The 20,516-nt window shown below is 44.2% G+C and overlaps 1 protein-coding gene across 5 annotated transcripts in view; it reads right to left on the bottom strand.

The window, feature by feature from the left end:
* PATJ (PATJ crumbs cell polarity complex component) overlaps positions 1-20,516 on the bottom strand; it is a 193,764-nt gene that overhangs the window by 103,453 nt on the left and 69,795 nt on the right. For 2 of the 5 annotated variants that reach the window (XM_040408089.1, XM_040408090.1), the window contains exons 19-21: positions 5,608-5,817; positions 2,044-2,157; positions 77-367 (exon numbers count right to left, since the gene is read on the bottom strand). In XM_040408089.1, coding sequence (XP_040264023.1) covers positions 77-367; positions 2,044-2,157; positions 5,608-5,817 — 615 coding nt within the window. The remainder of the gene's footprint in view (positions 1-76; positions 368-2,043; positions 2,158-5,607; positions 5,818-20,516) is intronic. The other 3 variants (XM_040408091.1, XM_040408093.1, XM_040408092.1) reach the window with 3 other exon arrangements.

Genomic DNA, 20,516 nt, shown 5'->3' on the forward strand with positions numbered 1-20,516 from the left:
AGGGAGGAAAGAGCTGACCTCATCATCACTTCAGCTCCATGTTCTCTCATTGCCCGTATCACCAGGGAATACGTACCGCGGCAGCATCTGGCCAGGCCTGGTCAGAAGACGCGTCCTGGAAGGAGGGAGGAGGAATCCCATCATAAGGCAGACTATACCCATCATTGTCTGTATGAGGGGTGTCCTCGTCATCCACCAGCATCTCCCTCTCTTCTATAAATCTCCTCATTTCATGCATTTCCCACGAATCCTGTGAAGGGTTGGGATTTTCATGCGGGATATTAAAGGAGTGCCCCATCGTCAGAGACGGCTCGTCCACCAGCTCCTCTCTGCCGTCGTCTGTGAATAGCTCCATTTGGTATTTCTCCTAAAAATAAAAAAAAGTGTATAAATCAATAAAGGCGCCAATAAGATCTTAAAGGGCCGGGCGTCACATTGATTTAAAGGGTAACACTTGGCAGACACCACACATCGCTCCATCGTTGTCGGACGACCACTGACTACTAATAAAACTAAAAGGAGGCCTATACGACCAAAGCCAGATCTTGTACAGAGACCTATAGATGTTACATACAGGGCATTGGGGCCGCTTTAAAGAAAGTTTTGTGGAAAGGTAATGGTGGACACCTATGCGTAAGAGAAGGCAAAAACCTACAGATTATGGGGCACATTCATGGAAAATGTCTTTATTGCCCATAGTAACCAATCACAGTACGTCTTTCATTTTTACAAACTGCTGTGGGAAAATAAAAGCTGGGCTCTGATTGGTTGCTATGGGCTACAAAGGCAGATAAAAAAAAAAAATATCATACTGACGTATGTTGCCCATAGCAACCAATCAGACCTCAGCTTTCATTTCCCCAGAGCAGATTAATAAATGAAATATCATTGGTTCCTTAAGTTTTCATAAATCTGCCCCAGTGGCATCAAATAATCTTTGTTGCCCCTGGCAACCAATCAGAGCTCTGCTTCCCTTTTCCCCACAGCAGTTTAATAAGGATGAAAGCTGCGCTGTGATAGGTTGCTAGGGGGCTGGTGCAAGGAAATTTGATTTAGGTGCCCTTCCCTAGAAACCAATCAGATGGATGCTTTCATTTTGTAAAGGAGCTCTGAAAAATGAAAGGTGGAGCCTGATTGGTTGCTATGGGCCAGTTTCCTTTACCACCAGTTTTGATAAATCTCCAGTGCACTAGTGACTAGAGTAAGATGCGCCAAATTTATTAAAAGCAAATCTACTCCAGGGTCTGGCACACAATGCCGTAAATTTGTCCCACTAGGGAAAACCACGCCCTCCCGCTAAGCACCGCCCATTTTCTGAAAAGCGCAGAGTGGCGTAAAATAAAAAAAATGACTTTTTTGGCACAACAATATTTGCGTCTCTTTTTACACTAGAAAACTGGAGCAAATCGTATAATAAATTGCCTTCTTAACTATATGTTTTTTGACTTCTCACATCATTTGGTATTTATAGTAAACATTTGGCGTCTAGATGGAGCTTGCATTAAAGGGGATGTAGGACAATAGAAAGAAAAGCAGAAACAGCGCCTCACTAGGCTGCACCCGGTATTACAGCTCAGTCAGTTTCGTGTGTTTCTACAATTCGCACAAGATCTAAAGGGGGTGGAGCATGACAAGGATTCTCTCTGGTTCTCATGCTCCGCCCCCTCAGGCCCTGGACCAGGGATGGCCAACCTGAGGCTCTCCAGCTGTTGCAAAACTACAACTCCCACCATGCCCGGACAGTCTACAGCAGGGCATGGTGGGAGTTGTAGTTTTACAACAGCTGGAGAGCCTCAGGTTGGCCATGCCTGCCCTGGACTATACATCACACGGTGTCTGGAGAGCTCCTTTAATTTATGTGACCTGAAAGGGACTCTAAAAACACCGGGCGCGATGATATATATAACATTACAGGAACATTCCTTCAATCCGGGACTAATGCTAGATTATTGGAGGCGCCTAGTAATTGCTTTTCTGCTCATTCCTGTCCAATGCTGGAAATTTCCGGATTAAAGGAAGTTCCCTGGGTATAAAATCTGGCACCGTTACATGGTAGAACTGTGCTGTTGGCGACGGGTTGTCCACTGCTGATTCCACTGCGTCCACCGATTCTCCCACCAGCGGGATGTACACGTGTCCTCCTCCTCTCACATCATTCTGGTCACAAGGAAAAACAACAGATCGTTAGGGGTAAAAGCAACAGCATAACTCTCATCATCCGCTCATTCCGCAGGGCGATTACAGGGGGACTACTCCTGAAGCACTGTAAACATTCTGATAATCCAGAATTACGGACTGATCCAAATGGACCATGAACTGTCTAAATGAATACTCACCCGAGTGACTGCAGCAGTATTGGGGCCACGGAGCCACCAACCACCATCATGGACTCCAGCTGCATCTGGGTTACAGAAAAGCTGGGTGACCACCAATATGGCTGCTTTTCCTGCTCTCACAGGGGTTGTCACCCGTGAATGGGACTTATTTTGGGATCATACGTTGCACCCTCCTACCCCTTGGTGCTTGTCCCCACAAGTCTATAGTTTGGTTTCTATAGCATGACAGCAAACATGGTTAGTAGGGTTAGAGTGTATCAAGAGCCACCATGCACCAGTACTTAAAGGGGTCTTCCACTGCTGTACCCCGAGGCCACTGAGCAGTAAATAAATATGAACTCGTAACACCAGCTACCATGGTGGTCTAGGAGGTCAAGGGGCCCGGGGCCATACCGTGCATCACTAGAAAGCTAGGGGACTTCCATACAGACTGGCACCGGGGGTGGGGGTGATTCTGCAGCCGTCTGGTGATCTACATTTTACATATAAATCTAAGAAAAGATTTTAGTAAAAGTTGCAGGAAGCCGCAATATAACAGCGGAAACCCCCTTTAACTACCCCAAAGGCCACCCCCCCCCCCCCCCCCCCCGGCGGCCATTAAACCCAATATCCCCTCCACTGCCTGGTGACCATGGGATGCACTTTTATCATCATGCTAAAAAGCTCTGCTACTTAGTAATATATTTTGTTTCAATTCCCTATGACTTTTCAAGATCTCTGCTCACTGTAAGTGAATGGTTATTTGTATCTTGAGGCTGAAATCCAGTACAGCCCTAATGCTTCTCACAGCTGAGGGTTTGCCACAGTTGTATCCAGTCTAGTTAATCCTCTATGAGCTAAATACAACAGCAGCACAACATTATCTCTTGCCCTGGGAGTTTGTTACAAAGTATCAGCGCAGCAATAATGTATCAGTCTGGAGTCCAGGCCCCCACAGGACTGTTTAGACTACTTCTCACAGCTGAGGGGTTGTTACAGTGTTTCAATCTGGACGATCCTTTGTGAGCTAAACGCATCAGCAGCACAAACCTCCCCCTCCTGTTACAATGTATCCGTGCAGGTAAAACTTGTCAGTTTGGAGTTCTGGTTGGTTAGCTCATAGAGCAGGGATGCTGAACCTGCGTCCCTCCAGCTGTTGTAAAACTACAACTCCCACCATGCCTTGCTGTAGGCTGTCCGGGAATGGTGGGAGTTGTAGTTTTGCAACACCTGGAGGGCCGCAGGTTGAGCATGCCTGTATAGAGGATTTCCTAGTCTGGATATAATTGTAACAAACCCTCAGTTGTGAGAAATATAAAGGGATGTTCAACCCGGTTGGATAAAAATCTGACCTGTAATGTCCATGGCAGAACTTTCGGCATTTGTGCTGCGGATGTGCAGTTTGCAGTACCGCGGATCTGCACAAGGATTAGCCCTGCGGTCATTCCTCTGGTTTTCTGCGCAGAATCCATGGATGTGATGCGGATGGCAGTCGGATTCTACAAGGATTTCCAAGAGGAATCTGCGCCAAAATTCATGTTATATCTGACCAGTGTGAACATGGCCTTAAAGGGATTTTCCACCACAAACAGCATTTCTCTCCTTTCCAAAGGACTGGGGGAAAAGAATCTGATCAGTGGGTGTCCGACTGCTGGGACCCCCTTCACCCTATCAAAAACTGGCGGTCCTAGGTTTTCCCACAACAGCAGTTGCACGTCTCTTGACGCTCTATTTAACTCTATGGGTCTGCTGCCAAATGCTGTACTCCGCCATCACCCATAGAGTTGAATGTAATGGACACGCTTGGCTGCCCCTTCATTCAAATATGGAAACACAGGACCCCCACTCTCATGGATCCAGAGGTCAAACCCCCACCGATCAGACACTTGGGATATGGGATACGTGTTTGCCATTAAAAGCCATCAGCAGATTTGTACCTATGACACCGGCTGACCTGTTACATGTGCGCTTGGCAGCTGAAGGCATCTGTGTTGGTCCCATGTTCATATGTGCTGCATTGCTGAGAAAAATGAAGTTGTAATATATGCAAATGAGCCTCTGGGAGCAACGAGGGCGTTACCATTACACCTAGAGGCTCCGCTCTCAGCAACTGTCATGCCCCCCTGCACATTGATGGACAGGACCAGGCAGCGAAAACGTCATCTTCCTAGGTCCTGTCAATCAAAGTGCAGAGGGAGCAGAGCCTCCATGTGTAACGGCAACGCCCCCGTTGCTCCTAAAGGCTCATTTGCATATATTAAAACATAGTTTTTCTCAGCAATGTGGGCACATATGAACATGGGACCAACATAGATGTCTTCAGCTGCCAAGTGCACATGTAACTTGTCAGCCAGTTTCATAGGTACAAATCTGCTGACAGATGCCCTTTGTAAAGGGTTTTCAGTCTCTGGACATAAATAAAAAATGTTCCCATCCATTGACAGCAAGCAGAGATCTTGGCGATGGTGTGGAATTGAGACACAAAATACATATCAACGTTGCAGAAACTGTCATCATACCATTGTTAAACTTGTTTTTTTTTCCTTTTTAATACAAGACTGGATGAGCCCTTTAAATAGCGCGTCTGCATGGAAATTTTTAATAATGAAAATTTAACATAAATTGACAATTTTCCTCATTTCCAAGTTTCTGATGACTTGAGTTTAGGGAATATCCCGAGATTGTACACATCATCTCATAACTGAAGGGATATTGCCGGTTTCAACAAATAAAGATTATTCTTTGTTTACTGAATAGATACATAATGTTTCAATGTACTTTCTCTATAAATTGAGAATGCTTTATAAAATCTCTGCTTGCTGTCACTTACTAGGAACCTTGCAGTGGCTAATAAGCTGTAGTGGACACGCAGGTGCAAGACTGTACTGTAATGAGTTGTGCAGCTGGGGGTCAGTCACACCACTCAGGCCAGGACAGATACGTATCCACTGGCAGCAAGCACAGATCTTGAAAACTATAAAAAAAAACTGATACAGGAAGGATATTGGAAAATTGTATAACTTTTCATTATACGGAGAATAACCTTTATGTAGAAAACGGACAGCGATCATAATGAGAAGCCGCGGTGGATTCTGGGGATTGCGGCATCTGGTTGGATTTGGCTTCTCTCCCTCATTCATTATATTTGGGGTGAGGAGGGAATAATTATGGGATGTCCAATTATGTTGATATTTGGAAGCAGCGACAGATTAGAAGTGGATTTCATGGCCTCGTTAGATCTACAATTCATTGCGCCAGGTATGGCGGTGGGGAAGGGGGTGTCGGTTCTTACCACCAATGGCTTGCAAATGCCAATGCGGACTCTTCCCGGTGGCACAGATGTTAATATTTGCACAGCCTCTTCCAGCGAAGCATTGTCCATAAAACTGTCATTTACAAAGACCAAGCGGTCACCGGGCAGAATGAGTCCGCTCTCCTCAGCCACACCACCTGCTAGCAGAGACTGAACCACAATCACCGTCCTTGCTGGATCTAAGGGATCCTGAAGATGGAGCCAAAAGCCAAAATAGTGAGAAAGACCAAGAAGGCTTCACGTCTTCTTACACACAGACAGCACTGGGGTCACCAGTGGTGAACCCCGAGGCAGAAGCACAAGGTATAGAGGCAATGCACAGAAACAGGCAAGGGGGAGGGTTACCTGCAGCACAGAGGAAGCATTTTATTAAAAATAAATAAATAAATAATAATAATAAAAGTAAAATTCCTTTAATCCAGAATTATAAGATCAAACAATCTGGATTAATGCATGGCTATAGAGAAGAACATAAAACTTGAAAGGGGAGAGAACATCTAGTAAAGCAGTGCACAAGTTAAAAAGCAATCCACATGATCTCCTGTGATGAGAACTGCAGCCGGGGCATCCGAATTTCCAAACTAAGGACGGATGGGAAGAAAAAAGCTATAGGAAAATGATATTATATGCAGGCTGCACACTATCAAAAAGGGGGGGGGGGGGGGGGGGGGGGGGGGGGAGAGGTTTAATTTTTTAAGGCTTAATTTCTTCCTGTCTTCAAAATGATGACCATGTCTAATTCTGCTTGCTGTCACTGAATGAAAATAACAGGAAGCTGAAAACTCATACAGTGTGAATACTTTTCAAGTTTTTTTTTTTGCAAGTGTATCCAGTCTAGAGAATCCTCTCCCTGCTAAATACATCAGTCACACCAATGTTTCTCTTGCTTGATACAATGTATTAAAGGCAGCTACAATGTATCAGTCTGCTGTCCAGACTCCCTGCTGATCGTCTACACTGGATACAACTGTAACAAAACCTCAGTGAGATTTATAAAATCAGTTTTTAAGGCTCTGCATTTAAAGAGGACCTGTCCCCGCTCCTGACATGCCTGTTTTAATAGCTTCATGCATTTCTCATGTAATAACGATTCTGGAGCATCTATTCCTATGACTGTAGGTTGTGCCATTCCTTTATTTCTACTAGAAGTTATGAATGAATTGCTAGCAGTCTGCAGTAAGGGTACAGAGGGGAGGTAACCAGTCGGGGGTGTGTCATTGCACAGACTCACTTAATCCAATCAGTGCTGCCATTGTCAGACTGTACAGGGACACACCCCCAACTGGTTACCTCCCCTCTGTACCCTTACTGCAGACTGCTAGCAATTCATTCATAACTTCTAGTAGAAATAAAGGAATGGTACAATGTAGACATGTGGGAATGCAAGTAGATATTAAAACAGGCATGTCAAGAGCGGGGACAGGTCCTCTTTAAACAAGGTTTTCACTCACAGCAATCATCTAAAAAAAGGTGAGGAATAAAGAAAAACACAAAAAAGGAGAAATAAAAAAAATAAAAAAAATAAAATAGTGATTTTCACAAAAACAGCTCCACACCTGCCCATGGGTTGTGTCTGGTTAATGGGAAGCTGCAGTTCCACACACAACCTGTGGATAAGAGTGGCACTGTTCTTAGAAGGCCACCGTGTTTTGCTAACCTTTCACTTTGTGTGCAAACATTAAGGCCTCATGCACACGACCGTTGTGTATTTTGCGGTCCGCAAATCACGGATGGCATCCGTGTGCGTTCCGCAATTTGCGGAACGGCAAGGACAGCCTTCAATACAACTGCCTATTCTTGTCCGCAAAGCGCGGACAAGAATAGGACATGTTATATTTTTTTTTTGCGGACAGCACACGGAGTGCTGTCCGCATCTTTGCGGCCCCATTGAAATGAATGGGTCCGCATCCAAGCCGCCAAAACTGCGGCTCGGATGCGGACCAAAAGAATGGCCGTGTGCATGAGGCCTTAGACAGATTTTTATATAATGGGGCCGTTGAATTTTTTCAGCTCGTGAGGCCGTGATGTCTTCTGTGCCTGAGTTTTGTATATACGGTAGATCATACATGGGAATACTTCTTTTTTTAAATTTTTTATTTTTTTAAGGGGACCACCAGCCCTCCTAAGATGTCTATTTTAGTACATGTCTGCATTCCCCATAGAATAAAAATTCTGGAGCATCCATTCTTATGACTATTATTCCTCTTTAAATGTCTAAATAAAAGTTGACAACTGGGTGCTACTATTTCCCTTAACAAAGGGGTGTGTCCCTGCTAAGTCTGACATTGATAGCATTGATTGGCCAGAGTGACACTTTGTAGGGACACACCCCCAACTAGTAACACCCTGGAGGAACTGCAGGTTATAATTAAAAACTGTTCCAGAAGTGTTATGTTATGCGCAATGCAAGCATTTACTAAGACAGACATGTCTGGGGAGGCGAGGGGTCCCATTGATATTATGACCTATGGATACACATATAGCAGTGGTCAATGTGACCACGGGGAAGATGACTGTGGCCTCCCTCTTTACCCTCACCCCTAGAACCAATCAATAGCTCTCGAGTTAATAGGAAGGTCATATTTAGGATCCTCAATAAGCTAGAGCGGTGATATTAATGTGCAATGCTTCATTTCCCCTGTGGGGGCGCTGCAGGAAAATTAACACTTGCTGTAGTCTCCTCATTTGCAAATGAGATTATCCCTGTAAATTACCCCTGACATCTTTTCTTTGCTTACTCTTCAGAAGCCACGTCCTCGGAGTGACTTGCACTGGAGTCAAGTGAATTTACACCTGCCACGCCATCCGTATCAAGGGCGTTTGGAACATTCCGCAATAGTGCGGCGCTCCCCGCGGGGACGAAACTTTGCAAAACTCCAATTGCACATTAGTCAACTGAAATTAGCATTCATTAAGCCAGAGATAAAACCCCTTTTTTTTTTTTCTCTCCATGATAAGAGACTGCAGTATTTTTTACTGCCCCCCCCCCCCTTCATCTACTCAATGATCATCATAGAGAGGGGGGGGGGGGTAGAAGATATAACCCTGAAAATGTGCTGCTCGCCTATTCTGCAACTTAAACAGACGTTCCTTGGAGTAGACTGAATTGATCCATTAGGTTGATGGAAAACTTAAGCACATATGCTGACTCAGGAGAACTTCAGAATATTCTCCCAGTGAAGATATATGTGTATTGGCCAAGAGAGGGCAGTAACGATCAATAATTCCCCACAAATGCAGTTACAGCACTCGTCACTTTTGTGATGCGCGAAGCACAAAATGCTGAAGGACACGCTTTTATTTTTTATTTTAAAGAACACATTCCTCACTGGGTAACAAAGTCGCCTCCGAAGAGATTGTGGGTGCAAACTATCCAGCGTCCCCCCCCCCCCCCCCCTCACAAAAAAGCAAGCAGGTCTGGAAAGCAGTAATGACTCCTGTAGGTCCACTTCTACATTGAGATCATAAAAGACACTTGTATTAATAAGGATGTGATGGGTCCTGGTCACATGGAGCCCTGGCCTCGCTATAGATCGGGCACAGCCTGCCACAAGAACAGCACATTCGGCTCCTGAAATACTCTGTGCTGCTGGGAGACCTTGCTCCTGTCTCAGTTTCTTGACCTCGTCTCCATCCCCTCCTTACATCACGATGCTGCCTCTGCCCTCATATGAAGAGACCGGTCATCGACTCCTGCCTGATCATACTCCTCTCCTGAAATGCTCTGTGCTGCTGGGATCTGTGCTCCTTCCCCAATATAACTCAGTCTTCTTCCCACACAGCCCAATTCAGCATTTCAGCATCTCTCAACAATGTATCGCATCCACCCCAGCAAGATAAACACCCTGCACTGCTGAAATACTCTGTGCTGCTGTGGAACAATACTCCATTCTACTATGCAACTCCTGGTCTGTGACCTCCAACAAGATCAATACATTCCTCTCCTGAAATACTTGGTGCTGCTGTGGAAAAATACCCCATTCTACTATGTAACACCTAGTTTGTGACCTCCCGCAAGATCAATACATTCTGCTCCTGAAATACTTGGTGCTGCTGTGGAACAATACCCCGTTCTACTATGTAACTCCTGGTCTGTGACTTCCCGGAAGACCATCAACACTCCTCTCCTGAGATACTCTGTGCTGCTTGCTCTGTTCACAGTGATCTCCCACTTGACTCCATTCCCTCCCCCATATCAGGACCCTGTCACTGTCACATGCAGTTCTGTCCTCACATCATCCCATAAACGGACACGTCACTGCGCTCACATCAGTTTATGGTCTCCTACTCCTCTCCACTGCCCTCCTCGTTGTGACACTGCCCCCATCACATGCAGGTCAGTATATCAAGAGCAGCGCCTTTTCTAAAATACTCTGTGCTGCAGCAAGACCCTGCCCTTCTATCATGTAACTCTTAGGCTGTGACATGGTATCCATTTTCCTCCTCACATCCTGTAACTGTCCCTGTCCTTGCTATATCATCATCATAGGAGTGGACAGATCACCCCTCCCACAAGATCTGCACACTCATTTCCTGAAATACTCTGTGCTGCTGTCAGTGTGCAAAGGTTAGTGCACATAGCAGGAAAACATGATAAATCCCAAATGTGAGACTGTGGAAGAGGAATGTTGGGGAGCTCCTGCACCCTTAATGATATATATACCCAAATTTTGAGAGAATAATATAGAGAGAATAATGCATCTGACCACAAAGTCTCAGCAGGAACCCCTGGCCCCTGCCCAATTGTTGCACTTTCAATACAATCTATTGTAATTCTCTTGATAAAACGTCAGTGTTCCCCCCCCACGCCCCTCCTGAAATCAGAGCGCACAGATGGAATGTGAGGCACGCGGGGCCGATAAACACACCGCTAAAATAATCTGCCCTGGTATGTGGCAGTGAGTAGATGGGTGGGGGAGTCGCGGCCTTCAGGTGGTGGGGACATGTACAACTACTGATGAGGAAGCAGAAACTCCAGCTCTGGATCCGAATCAGATCCATGGGGTGGCCACCCACCTTTTCCAAGCTCCTTAATGGCAATTCTTCCTAATAAGCTATGCCATAGATAAGTGGACAGACTTACTGCCCAGGAGTGTGGAAACCATGGGTGCGCTCCCCCCCCCCCCCCCCCCCTTCCCTACATGAAATCATTAATGGTGCATATATTGGTTGTCATTCAGCTTTCCCAGAGACAGATATAAAAGGAATGGAAAATTAAATGTGGCCTAAAGGTAACCACTGCTGTGTGCACGATGACTTCTCGACATCTTCGCTTTTTGCATTATTTCTGTACTATCATGTCTGCATTATTCTTGCATGTGACATCACTATATGTTGTTTACGCCTATTCTGTGAGGTCACAGGTGCATGACATTATCTCTGTACTGTGACATCACTGTGTATTATCCCTGTACTGTGACATCACTGGGTGTATTATCTCTGTACTGTGACATCACTGTGTGTATTATCTCTGTACTGTGACATCACTGTGTGTATTATCTCTGTACTGTGACATCACTGTGTCTATTATCCCTGTACTGTGACATCACTGTGTGTATTATCCCTGTACTGTGACATCACTGTGTGTATTATCCCTGTGCTGTGACATCACTGTATGTATTATCTCTGTACTGTGACATCACTGGGTGTATTATCCCTGTACTGTGACATCACGGGGTGTATTATCCCTGTACTGTGACATCACTGTGTTTATTATCCCTGTACTGTGACATCACTGTGTTTATTATCTCTGTACTGTGACATCACTGGGTGTATTATCCCTGTACTGTGACATCACTGTGTTTATTATGTCTGTACTGTGACATCACTGGGTGTATTATACCTGTACTGTGACATCACTGGGTGTATTATCCCTGTACTGTGACATCACTGGGTGTATTATCCCTGTACTGTGACATCACTGTGTTTATTATCCGTGTACTGTGACATCACTGTGTTTATTATCCCTGTACTGTGACATCACTGTGTTTATTATCCCTGTACTGTGACATCACTGTGTTTATTATCCCTGTACTGTGACATCACTGTGTTTATTATCCCTGTACTGTGACATCACTGTGTGTATTATCCCTGTACTGTGACATCACTGGGTGTATTATCCCTGTGCTGTGACATCACTGGGTGTATTATCCCTGTACTGTGACATCACTGTGTTTATTATCTCTGTACTGTGACATCACTGTGTTTATTATCTCTGTACTGTGACATCACTGTGTTTATTATCCCTGTACTGTGACATCACTGTGTTTATTATCCCTGTACTGTGACATCACTGTGTTTATCTCTGTACTGTGACATCACTGTGTTTATTATCCCTGTACTGTGACATCACTGTGTTTATTATCCCTGTACTGTGACATCACTGTGTTTATTATCCCTGTACTGTGACATCACTGTGTTTATTATCCCTGTACTGTGACATCACTGTGTTTATTATCCCTGTACTGTGACATCACTGTGTTTATTATCCCTGTACTGTGACATCACTGGGTGTATTATCGCTGTACTGTGACATCACTGTGTTTATTATCCCTGTACTGTGACATCACTGTGTGTATTATCCCTGTAGTGTGACATCACTGTGTTTATTATCTCTGTACTGTGACATCACTGTGTTTATTATCCCTGTACTGTGACATCACTGTTTATTATCCCTGTACTGTGACATCACTGTGTGTATTATCTCTGTACTGTGACATCACGGTGTGTATTATCTCTGTACTGTGACATCACTGTGTTTATTATCCCTGTACTGTGACATCACTGTGTTTATTATCCCTGTACTGTGACATCACTGTGTTTATTATCTCTGTACTGTGGCATCACTGTGTTTATTATCTCTGTACTGTGGCATCACTGTGTGTATTATTCCTGTGCTGTTTGCATTTTCCCTGTGCACTTGGACCAAGTGAATGAAGAGGCTGCTGAAGTCGGTCATTAAGGAGTTTTACTTTGGGCCCCACGGTTACTTATTAGACCCTGCGCCCCATAACAGCTGAAGATGGGGTGTCCTTATACAGAGTCCCCTGGGATCAACCATTATCATCATGCTGATTGATCAACACCACAATTGCCAAATAAATCGTTACATCAGCACCCACTGAAATCAATTCCTTTCTGGCTAATAGAGGGTGGGGGTCTAGATCACAGGACTCCCTTCTATCACATCCATGGGCTCCAAAAATACAGCTCGCTGCAGACAGCCTCTTAAAAAAGAACCCATCGCCTCTCCTGACAGGTCTCCTTTTGCAAAATACCTGCATTTTCCATGAAATTCTGGAGCATGTTTTCTTATTATTCTGCATTGTGCTGTTCCTCTGTTATTGCTATTAGAAATGTATAAATAAATAGAAAACTGGGTGTTACCCTTCCTCTTGACAAAAAGGTGTGTCCGGTCTGAAACTGGCAGCACTGATTTGATAATGTCAGGGTGTAGGGAAACCAACCCAACTGGTAACACCCAGCTGTCATTCTATTCATACATTTCCAGGAGGAATAATGTACAGCATAATGTAGAGATCCGAGAATAGATGCTCCGGAATTCTTATTTCATGAAGAATACAAGTACGTACTAGAGCACACAAGACCAGTGACAGGTTCTCTTACAACATTGATTCATGGTTCGAGTTCCAGACCCAGCCGGGAACCATGATGAAATCTGACTGCAGCCCCCGTATGAATATTTCAGGTTAAAAATGCTCTTTCTACACTCTCGGCTGAGCAGCCAGAGTTCACATTAAGGCTAAAGCAATTCATAAAAAACATAACACAGGAGTGAATTATAGACTAGTGGGATCGTAATATATATCCGCTCACACACATAGTGCATTTTCAATAGGGTGGAACGACCTCCAAAATACACATGGTCCCCACCGCTGTCTCCTGCCTGTGTCCAAACAACAATCCACCCAGACTTCTGGGGTAACAGAAAGACTATAGGCAGGATTTAGCCTTTAATTGAAGCTCCATAAAGCTCCACAATCTGTGATGAATAATGTCATAATATATCTGCACAGGGGTCGGATACAGAGCTCCAACTCCCTGCATGGACATAGTTACATGATAAAATTCTGGCTTCCTGCAGCCACCACTAGGGGGAGCTCCAGAGTATAGTTTCTATATAAATCAATACAAGCTCCCCCTAGTGGGGGCGACAGGGCAGGCAATATTGTATAATTTAATTCTATGACCTATGTTGATAAAAAAGAAAAACTGTACCGATAGTAATGTCATAATGTAGTGTGGGCGAGAGGATGTGGGCCCAGGGAGCGAGAGGATGTGGGCCCAGGGAGCGAGAGGATGTGGGCCCAGGGAGCGAGAGGATGTGGGCCCAGGGAGCGAGAGGATGTGGGCCCAGGGAGCGAGAGGATGTGGGCCCAGGGAGCGAGAGGATGTGGGCCCAGGGAGCGAGAGGATGTGGGCCCAGGGAGCGAGAGGATGTGGGCCCAGGGAGCGAGAGGATGTGGGCCCAGGGAGCGAGAGGATGTGGGCCCAGGGAGCGAGAGGATGTGGGCCCAGGGAGCGAGAGGATGTGGGCCCACGGAGCGAGAGGATGTGGGCCCAGGGAGCGAGAGGATGTGGGCCCAGGGAGCGAGAGGATGTGGGCCCAGGGAGCGAGAGGATGTGGGCCCAGGGAGCGAGAGGATGTGGGCCCAGGGAGCGAGAGGATGCGGGTCCACGGAGCGAGAGGATGCGGGTCCACGGAGCGAGAGGATGTGGGTCCACGGAGCGAGAGGATGTGGGTCCAGGGAGCGAGAGGATGTGGGTCCACGGAGCGAGAGGATGTGGGTCCAGGGAGCGAGAGGATGTGGGTCCACGGTGTGATTAGTACACCTGCAGAATTGGTAAAGCTTGTCAGTGGTGCATGTCCGGCGTGTGGGAGAAGTGTGTGGCATGTGTGCAACTTTTTTTCTTATTTATGAAGAAAATTGCTTTCTGTGGCAGTCTTGACCTTGAAAGGAAGTCGGCCCATGCATATTTATTTCACAGGGGCCCTAGGTAGTCAGTGTCCGTTCAAGGAGGAAGACCTGTGGGTGCACAGAAATTTTACCAGGGAGAGAAGATGGTGGCAGGACACTGCGCCTCTGCGCCAAATTCAAGAATGAAGGGAGGAAGGGGGATATAGTGTTGTTTGTTTGTTTGTTTGTTTTTTGCCAAATGTAACAACAATAGTAAGAATAAAAAGACAGTAACAATAGTAATAACATGAGGACAGTAATAATATGAAGACAGGAACATTAGTAATAATATGAGGACAGTAAAAATAGTAATATGAGGACAGTAACAAAGTAACAATATGAATGTAAGAACAAGAGTAACAAGATAAAACATTCTTTGTGGTCTGGAACAGACTCTCCATTTATTTCCATGAGACCGGAAGCCACAATTCATTATTTACGGGGCATTTGTTGTTAGTACAAGTCTCTGGCAGAAACCAGCGCATCGCCAGCGGCCAGAAGTAGCCACGGGAGAGACCTCCACGTATCAGGACTGCTATTAACCATCTACCTGGAGTCATATTGTGTTTCTCCCTGGTGTGGTGGAAAGCCTGGAGAGCCAGGACATGGTTATTATTAAGGCCAGGTTATAACGGTTGTTCTTGCCAGTGGTGTCAGCGCTGTATTATTACAGCTTACAGAACAACAGAGAGCCAAAAAACATAGCATCAGGTCAATGGGAAAAACTGAACTATAAGGAATTATATATGGGGAGGGGTTTAATTACTTGTGTTGACAATATGGGAAGGGGGGTCCAAGTGCATCAGTGTTCACATGGCAAAATGCCCCTTCCCCATTATACTGAAGATAGCGATAAAATAAAATAAAAAAAACAGATTCCTAGAACAGTCTGAGATGAGTGATACGAACGCTGCAGCAGTGCAATGCAACATCAGCACCTCAATACAATATAACTAATGCTGCAGACCCACCCTGCAACATGACTAACGCTGCAGCTCCTCAATGCAATATAACTAACACTGCGGCAGCACAAACGAATGCTGTGGCACCCCAATTTAATATAACTAATGCTGCACCACCACCGCACAACATGACTTGCGTTACAACACCAAAATGCAACATCTACTGCTGCGGCAGTGCAAAGTAATGCTGTGGCTTTGAGGTGCAATATAACCTTGTAGCACCGTAATGCAACAAAAGCTGCGGCACCACAATGTGACATAACTAATGCTGCTGCGGCACAGGAGACAGTAGTTATTGGACACTTAGGGTGGAAGAAAAAAAACATTTCCCAAACTGATAAGTAGAACAATGCACTCAGTGATGTCACAGTACGGGGATAATAAACACAGTGATGTCACTTTAAGGGTAATGCACACAGTGATGACACAGTAAAGGGATCATGCAGACCATCACATGACAGTACAGAAAGATGTACTCAATGACATCACAGCACAGGGATAATATACACAGAGATGTAACAGTATAAGGATAATGCACACGTTATAGTACAGGGATGTCACTACAAGGGATGATGCAGATCATGGCATCACAGTACAGAGATATTGCACACAGTGATGTCACTGTACACAAATAATACACACAGTGAGGTCACAGTACAGGGAGAATGCACACAGTGATGTCACAGTACAGGGATAATAAATACAGTGATGTCACAGTACAGGGATAATAAACACAGTGATGTCACAGTACAGGGATAATGCACACAGTGATGTCACAGTACAGGGAGAATGCACACAGTGATGCCACAGTACAGGAAGAATGCACACAGTGAGGTCACAGTACAGGGATAATAAACACAGTGATGTCACAGTACAAGGATAATAAACACAGTGATGTCACAGTACAGGGATAATAAATACAGTGATGTCACAGTACAGGGATAATGCACACAGTGATGTCACAGTACAGGGATAATGCACACAGTGATGTCACAGTACAGGGATAATGCACACAGTGATGTCACAGTACAGGGATAATGCACACAGTGATGTCACAGTACAGGGAGAATGCACACAGTGATGTCACAGTACAGGGAGAATGCACACAGTGATGCCACAGTACAGGAAGAATGCACACAGTGAGGTCACAGTACAGGGAGAATGCACACAGTGATGTCACAGTACAGGGATAATAAATACAGTGATGTCACAGTATAGGGATAATACACAGTGATGTCACAGTACAGGGAGAATGCACACAGTGATGTCACAGTACAGGGAGAATGCACACAGTGATGTCACAGTACAGGGAGAATGCACACAGTGATGTCACAGTACAGGGATAATACACAGTGATGTCACAGTACAGGGAGAATGCACACAGTGATGTCACTGTACAGGAATAATGCACACAGTGATGTCACAATACAGGGATAATGCAAAAAATAAAGCCAAAGAGAAGTGATAATGCACACAACAAATGCGTCTTCACAGTAAAACTTAGAACGGGGCCAAATTCAATTTTTTATGGCCCTTCCATAGTCATCACTAGCTGAACTATATGTGAGTAAAAATGGACACCCCAAGCTGTTGGGGCCCCGGAGCAGCTCCTATTGCGGTGGTTACACCCAAGGTGTTCAGTTAAATCTAAGTTTAATTCAGTTTAATTATAGGTAAAGCCAAGAAGAATAAAAAGAGAAAAAAAATGCAATTTTCCATGTCACCAGTTTCCCGGAGAAGACGGTAATTCAGGACAAGAGGTCGCTATTTAGTGAGTAATGAACAAGTGTTTTCTGGAGAACGTCAAACTTCAATCTACTCGAAATGGATTTGCTCATTAGCATATAACTGAATATGGAAGACTTAGGCTCCCGCTCAAATACCATAGTTATTGGAAAAGTATTTTCGAACCAGTAACCTTAACCCCAGAGGCACTTACTGGTCTGTCTATCCATCCAGTGCAGGATGGGTGTGGTGGTGATGGGGGGGGGGGGGTCTTAAAAGCATTTCTTACACTATGGAGATTTCTGCTGCATAGGGAAGCGTGATGTGCTGGAATCACAGAGGAAATATGCCCGCGGGGATATGCAATTTTGCAAATGCATATCCGTACTGAGAAGTTTAATTCTTGTAAAGTGCTCCCTGTACATTACAAATATTATCAAATATTGTAATTGGGACTAATAAATCTGAAGGGGAGGCCCGCCTAGAGGCCTACATGACATCACTGCCTCCCAGAACAAGTGGGGAATATTAAACAGAACGTACCACGCCGGTCAGAAGATTTACAGTATCCCGTACAATACACAGCGATGACAACCGGTGGTTTATGGGTTTATTCACTCCTCAACACTGAAACTGCACCAAGAAGGACAAGCGGTGAGGTTACGTAAATCAAGGAAGTAGCAGGTGTCGCTAAGATCTGCAGATGATGACATTTTCTAGCACCTAGCTCCAATCTATGGCATGTGGGAGGGGCACAATAGCCATATCAAGAGCAAAGTTTTTCAGCAAGACGAAACCTCAAAAATCACATGAAGTCATGCGGGATGATTGTGCGACGCCCCCTGTTCATCGACATTTCAGTTATCACTTGTCATAAACTGAGAACGACAGAATCCTTGAGCTGAGAGGCCTCGGTTTATCACTCCAGCAGATCCCCATGCGCTGAGGCCAAGATGTCAGCACTGGTCAATGTTGTGTCCTGGTGGTTGGGAGAAGAACAATGAACTGTAATACCGGCAAGAGGAGCAGAGAGGAAAACCTCTACCTGGATGGACCATCTGATTAGAAGAATGGCGTGTAGTGATCCATTTTGTACTGCAAGTGGAATTGTCACATCCCAAGCCTAGGGCGGCAAACAGTACACAAACCATCAGAAGGTGTCTGCATGACATTGGGCTACGAGCCAGACATCCAGCTACAGGTGCTCCACTAACCTCACTCCACTGGTCTCCGAGGCTATTATGGTGCACAGCAAGACCATGGAGGCTGGAATGGAGGTCTGTCCTCTCCAGCAATGAGTCCCGCTTTTGTCCCGGATGCAATGATAGCCGGAGGTTGGTCTGGAGACCACGTGGGGAACACAATGAAGAGGCCTTCACAAGGGAATGTCACACAAGTCATACTCCTGAGATTATGTTGTAAGGTGGCATAATGTATGGTAGCCGGACTCCTTTAGTCTTCATTTCAGGTCCTAACAGCTCGGTGTTACATTGATTTGATCGTGGAACCAGTGGTACAGTCATTGCTCCAAAGTGTCCTAGGAACAGTTTTTTTCAACAGGTCAACGCCAGGCCACATGTTGCTCATGCTAATGTGAGCAGCCTGCGTGTGCTAAACATGCCACCATGGCCTGCAGTGTCTCTAGACTTGTCTCTCATCGAGCACATCTAGAACATCATCGGTCAGCAATTGCTGCCAGCAGCAGATCTTGATGATTTGTGTGCCCAAGTGCATTCAGCCAGCAGAGCATTCCTCAGATAACCTAATAACCTCACTGATATCTGCCAAGACATGGAAGTGTGGGTATTTCTGTGGATGACGCTCATATTGATACTAAATAAATCGAGATATTTTGAATATTTTGTTTCCGTTTCTCTTATCATTTGCATATCATAAACATGTTTAGCCATGCCGCGATTTGCACAAAACCACAACTTTTCCTTCTTTGTAATACAATTTTAAATGTTGGGGAGTGCGATAGAAGCTAAAATGTGATTGGTTGATTTTGTGAACCTCTACTTCTTCACATCTTGTCATTTTCCAGTACAACATTTTTCGCTGATTAACTTCTTAAAATGTGTGCATGATTAAACTCTTGCTTCCTGCAGTCACCATTAAACTATGTGTATGGGGGGTAGTATTACAGTAGTTATATTCTTGTACATAGGAGCAGTATTATAGTAGTTATATTCTTGTACATAGGAGGCAGTATTATAGTAGTTATATCCTTGTACATAGGAGCAGTATTATAGTAGTTATATTCTTGTACATAGGAGGCAGTATTATAGTAGATATATTCTTGTACATAGGAGGCAGTATTATAGTAGTTATATTCTTGTACATAGGAGGCAGTATTATAGTAGTTATATTCTTGTACATAGGAGCAGTATTATAGTAGTTACATTCTTGTACATAGGAGCAGTATTATAGTAGTTATATTCTTGTACATAGGAGGCAGTATTATAGTAGTTATATTCTTGTACATAGGAGGCAGTATTATAGTAGTTATATTCTTGTACATAGGAGCAGTATTATAGTAGTTATATTCCTGTACATAGGAGCAGTATTATAGCAGTTATATTCTTGTACATAGTGTGCAGTATTATAGTAGTTATATTCTTGTACATAGTGTGCAGTATTATAGTATATATTCTTGTACATAGTGTGCAGTATTATAGTAGTTATATTCTTGTACATAGGAGGCAGTATTATAGTAGTTATATTCTTGTACATAGTGTGCAGTATTATAGTATATATTCTTGTACATAGTGTGCAGTATTATAGTAGTTATATTCTTGTACATAGGAGGCAGTATTATAGTAGTTATATTCTTGTACATAGGAGACAGTATTATAGTAGTTATATTCCTGTACATAGGAGCAGTATTATAGTAGTTATATTCTTGTACATAGGTGCAGTATTATAGTAGTTATATTCTTGTACATAGGAGCAGTATTATAGTATTTATATTCTTGTACATAGGAGGCAGTATTATAGTAGTTATAATCTTGTACATAGGAACAGTATTATAGTAGTTATATTCTTGTACATAGGAGCAGTATTATAGTAGTTACATTCTTGTACATAGGAGGCAGTATTATAGTAGTTATATTCTTGTACATAGGAGGCAGTATTATAGTAGTTATATTCTTGTACATAGGAGCAGTATTATAGTAGTTATATTCTTGTACATAGGAGCAGTATTATAGTAGTTATATTCTTG

Source organism: Bufo bufo, chromosome 9, assembly GCF_905171765.1.
Source record: "Bufo bufo chromosome 9, aBufBuf1.1, whole genome shotgun sequence".
In the NCBI taxonomy this organism is placed as follows: domain Eukaryota; kingdom Metazoa; phylum Chordata; class Amphibia; order Anura; family Bufonidae; genus Bufo; species Bufo bufo.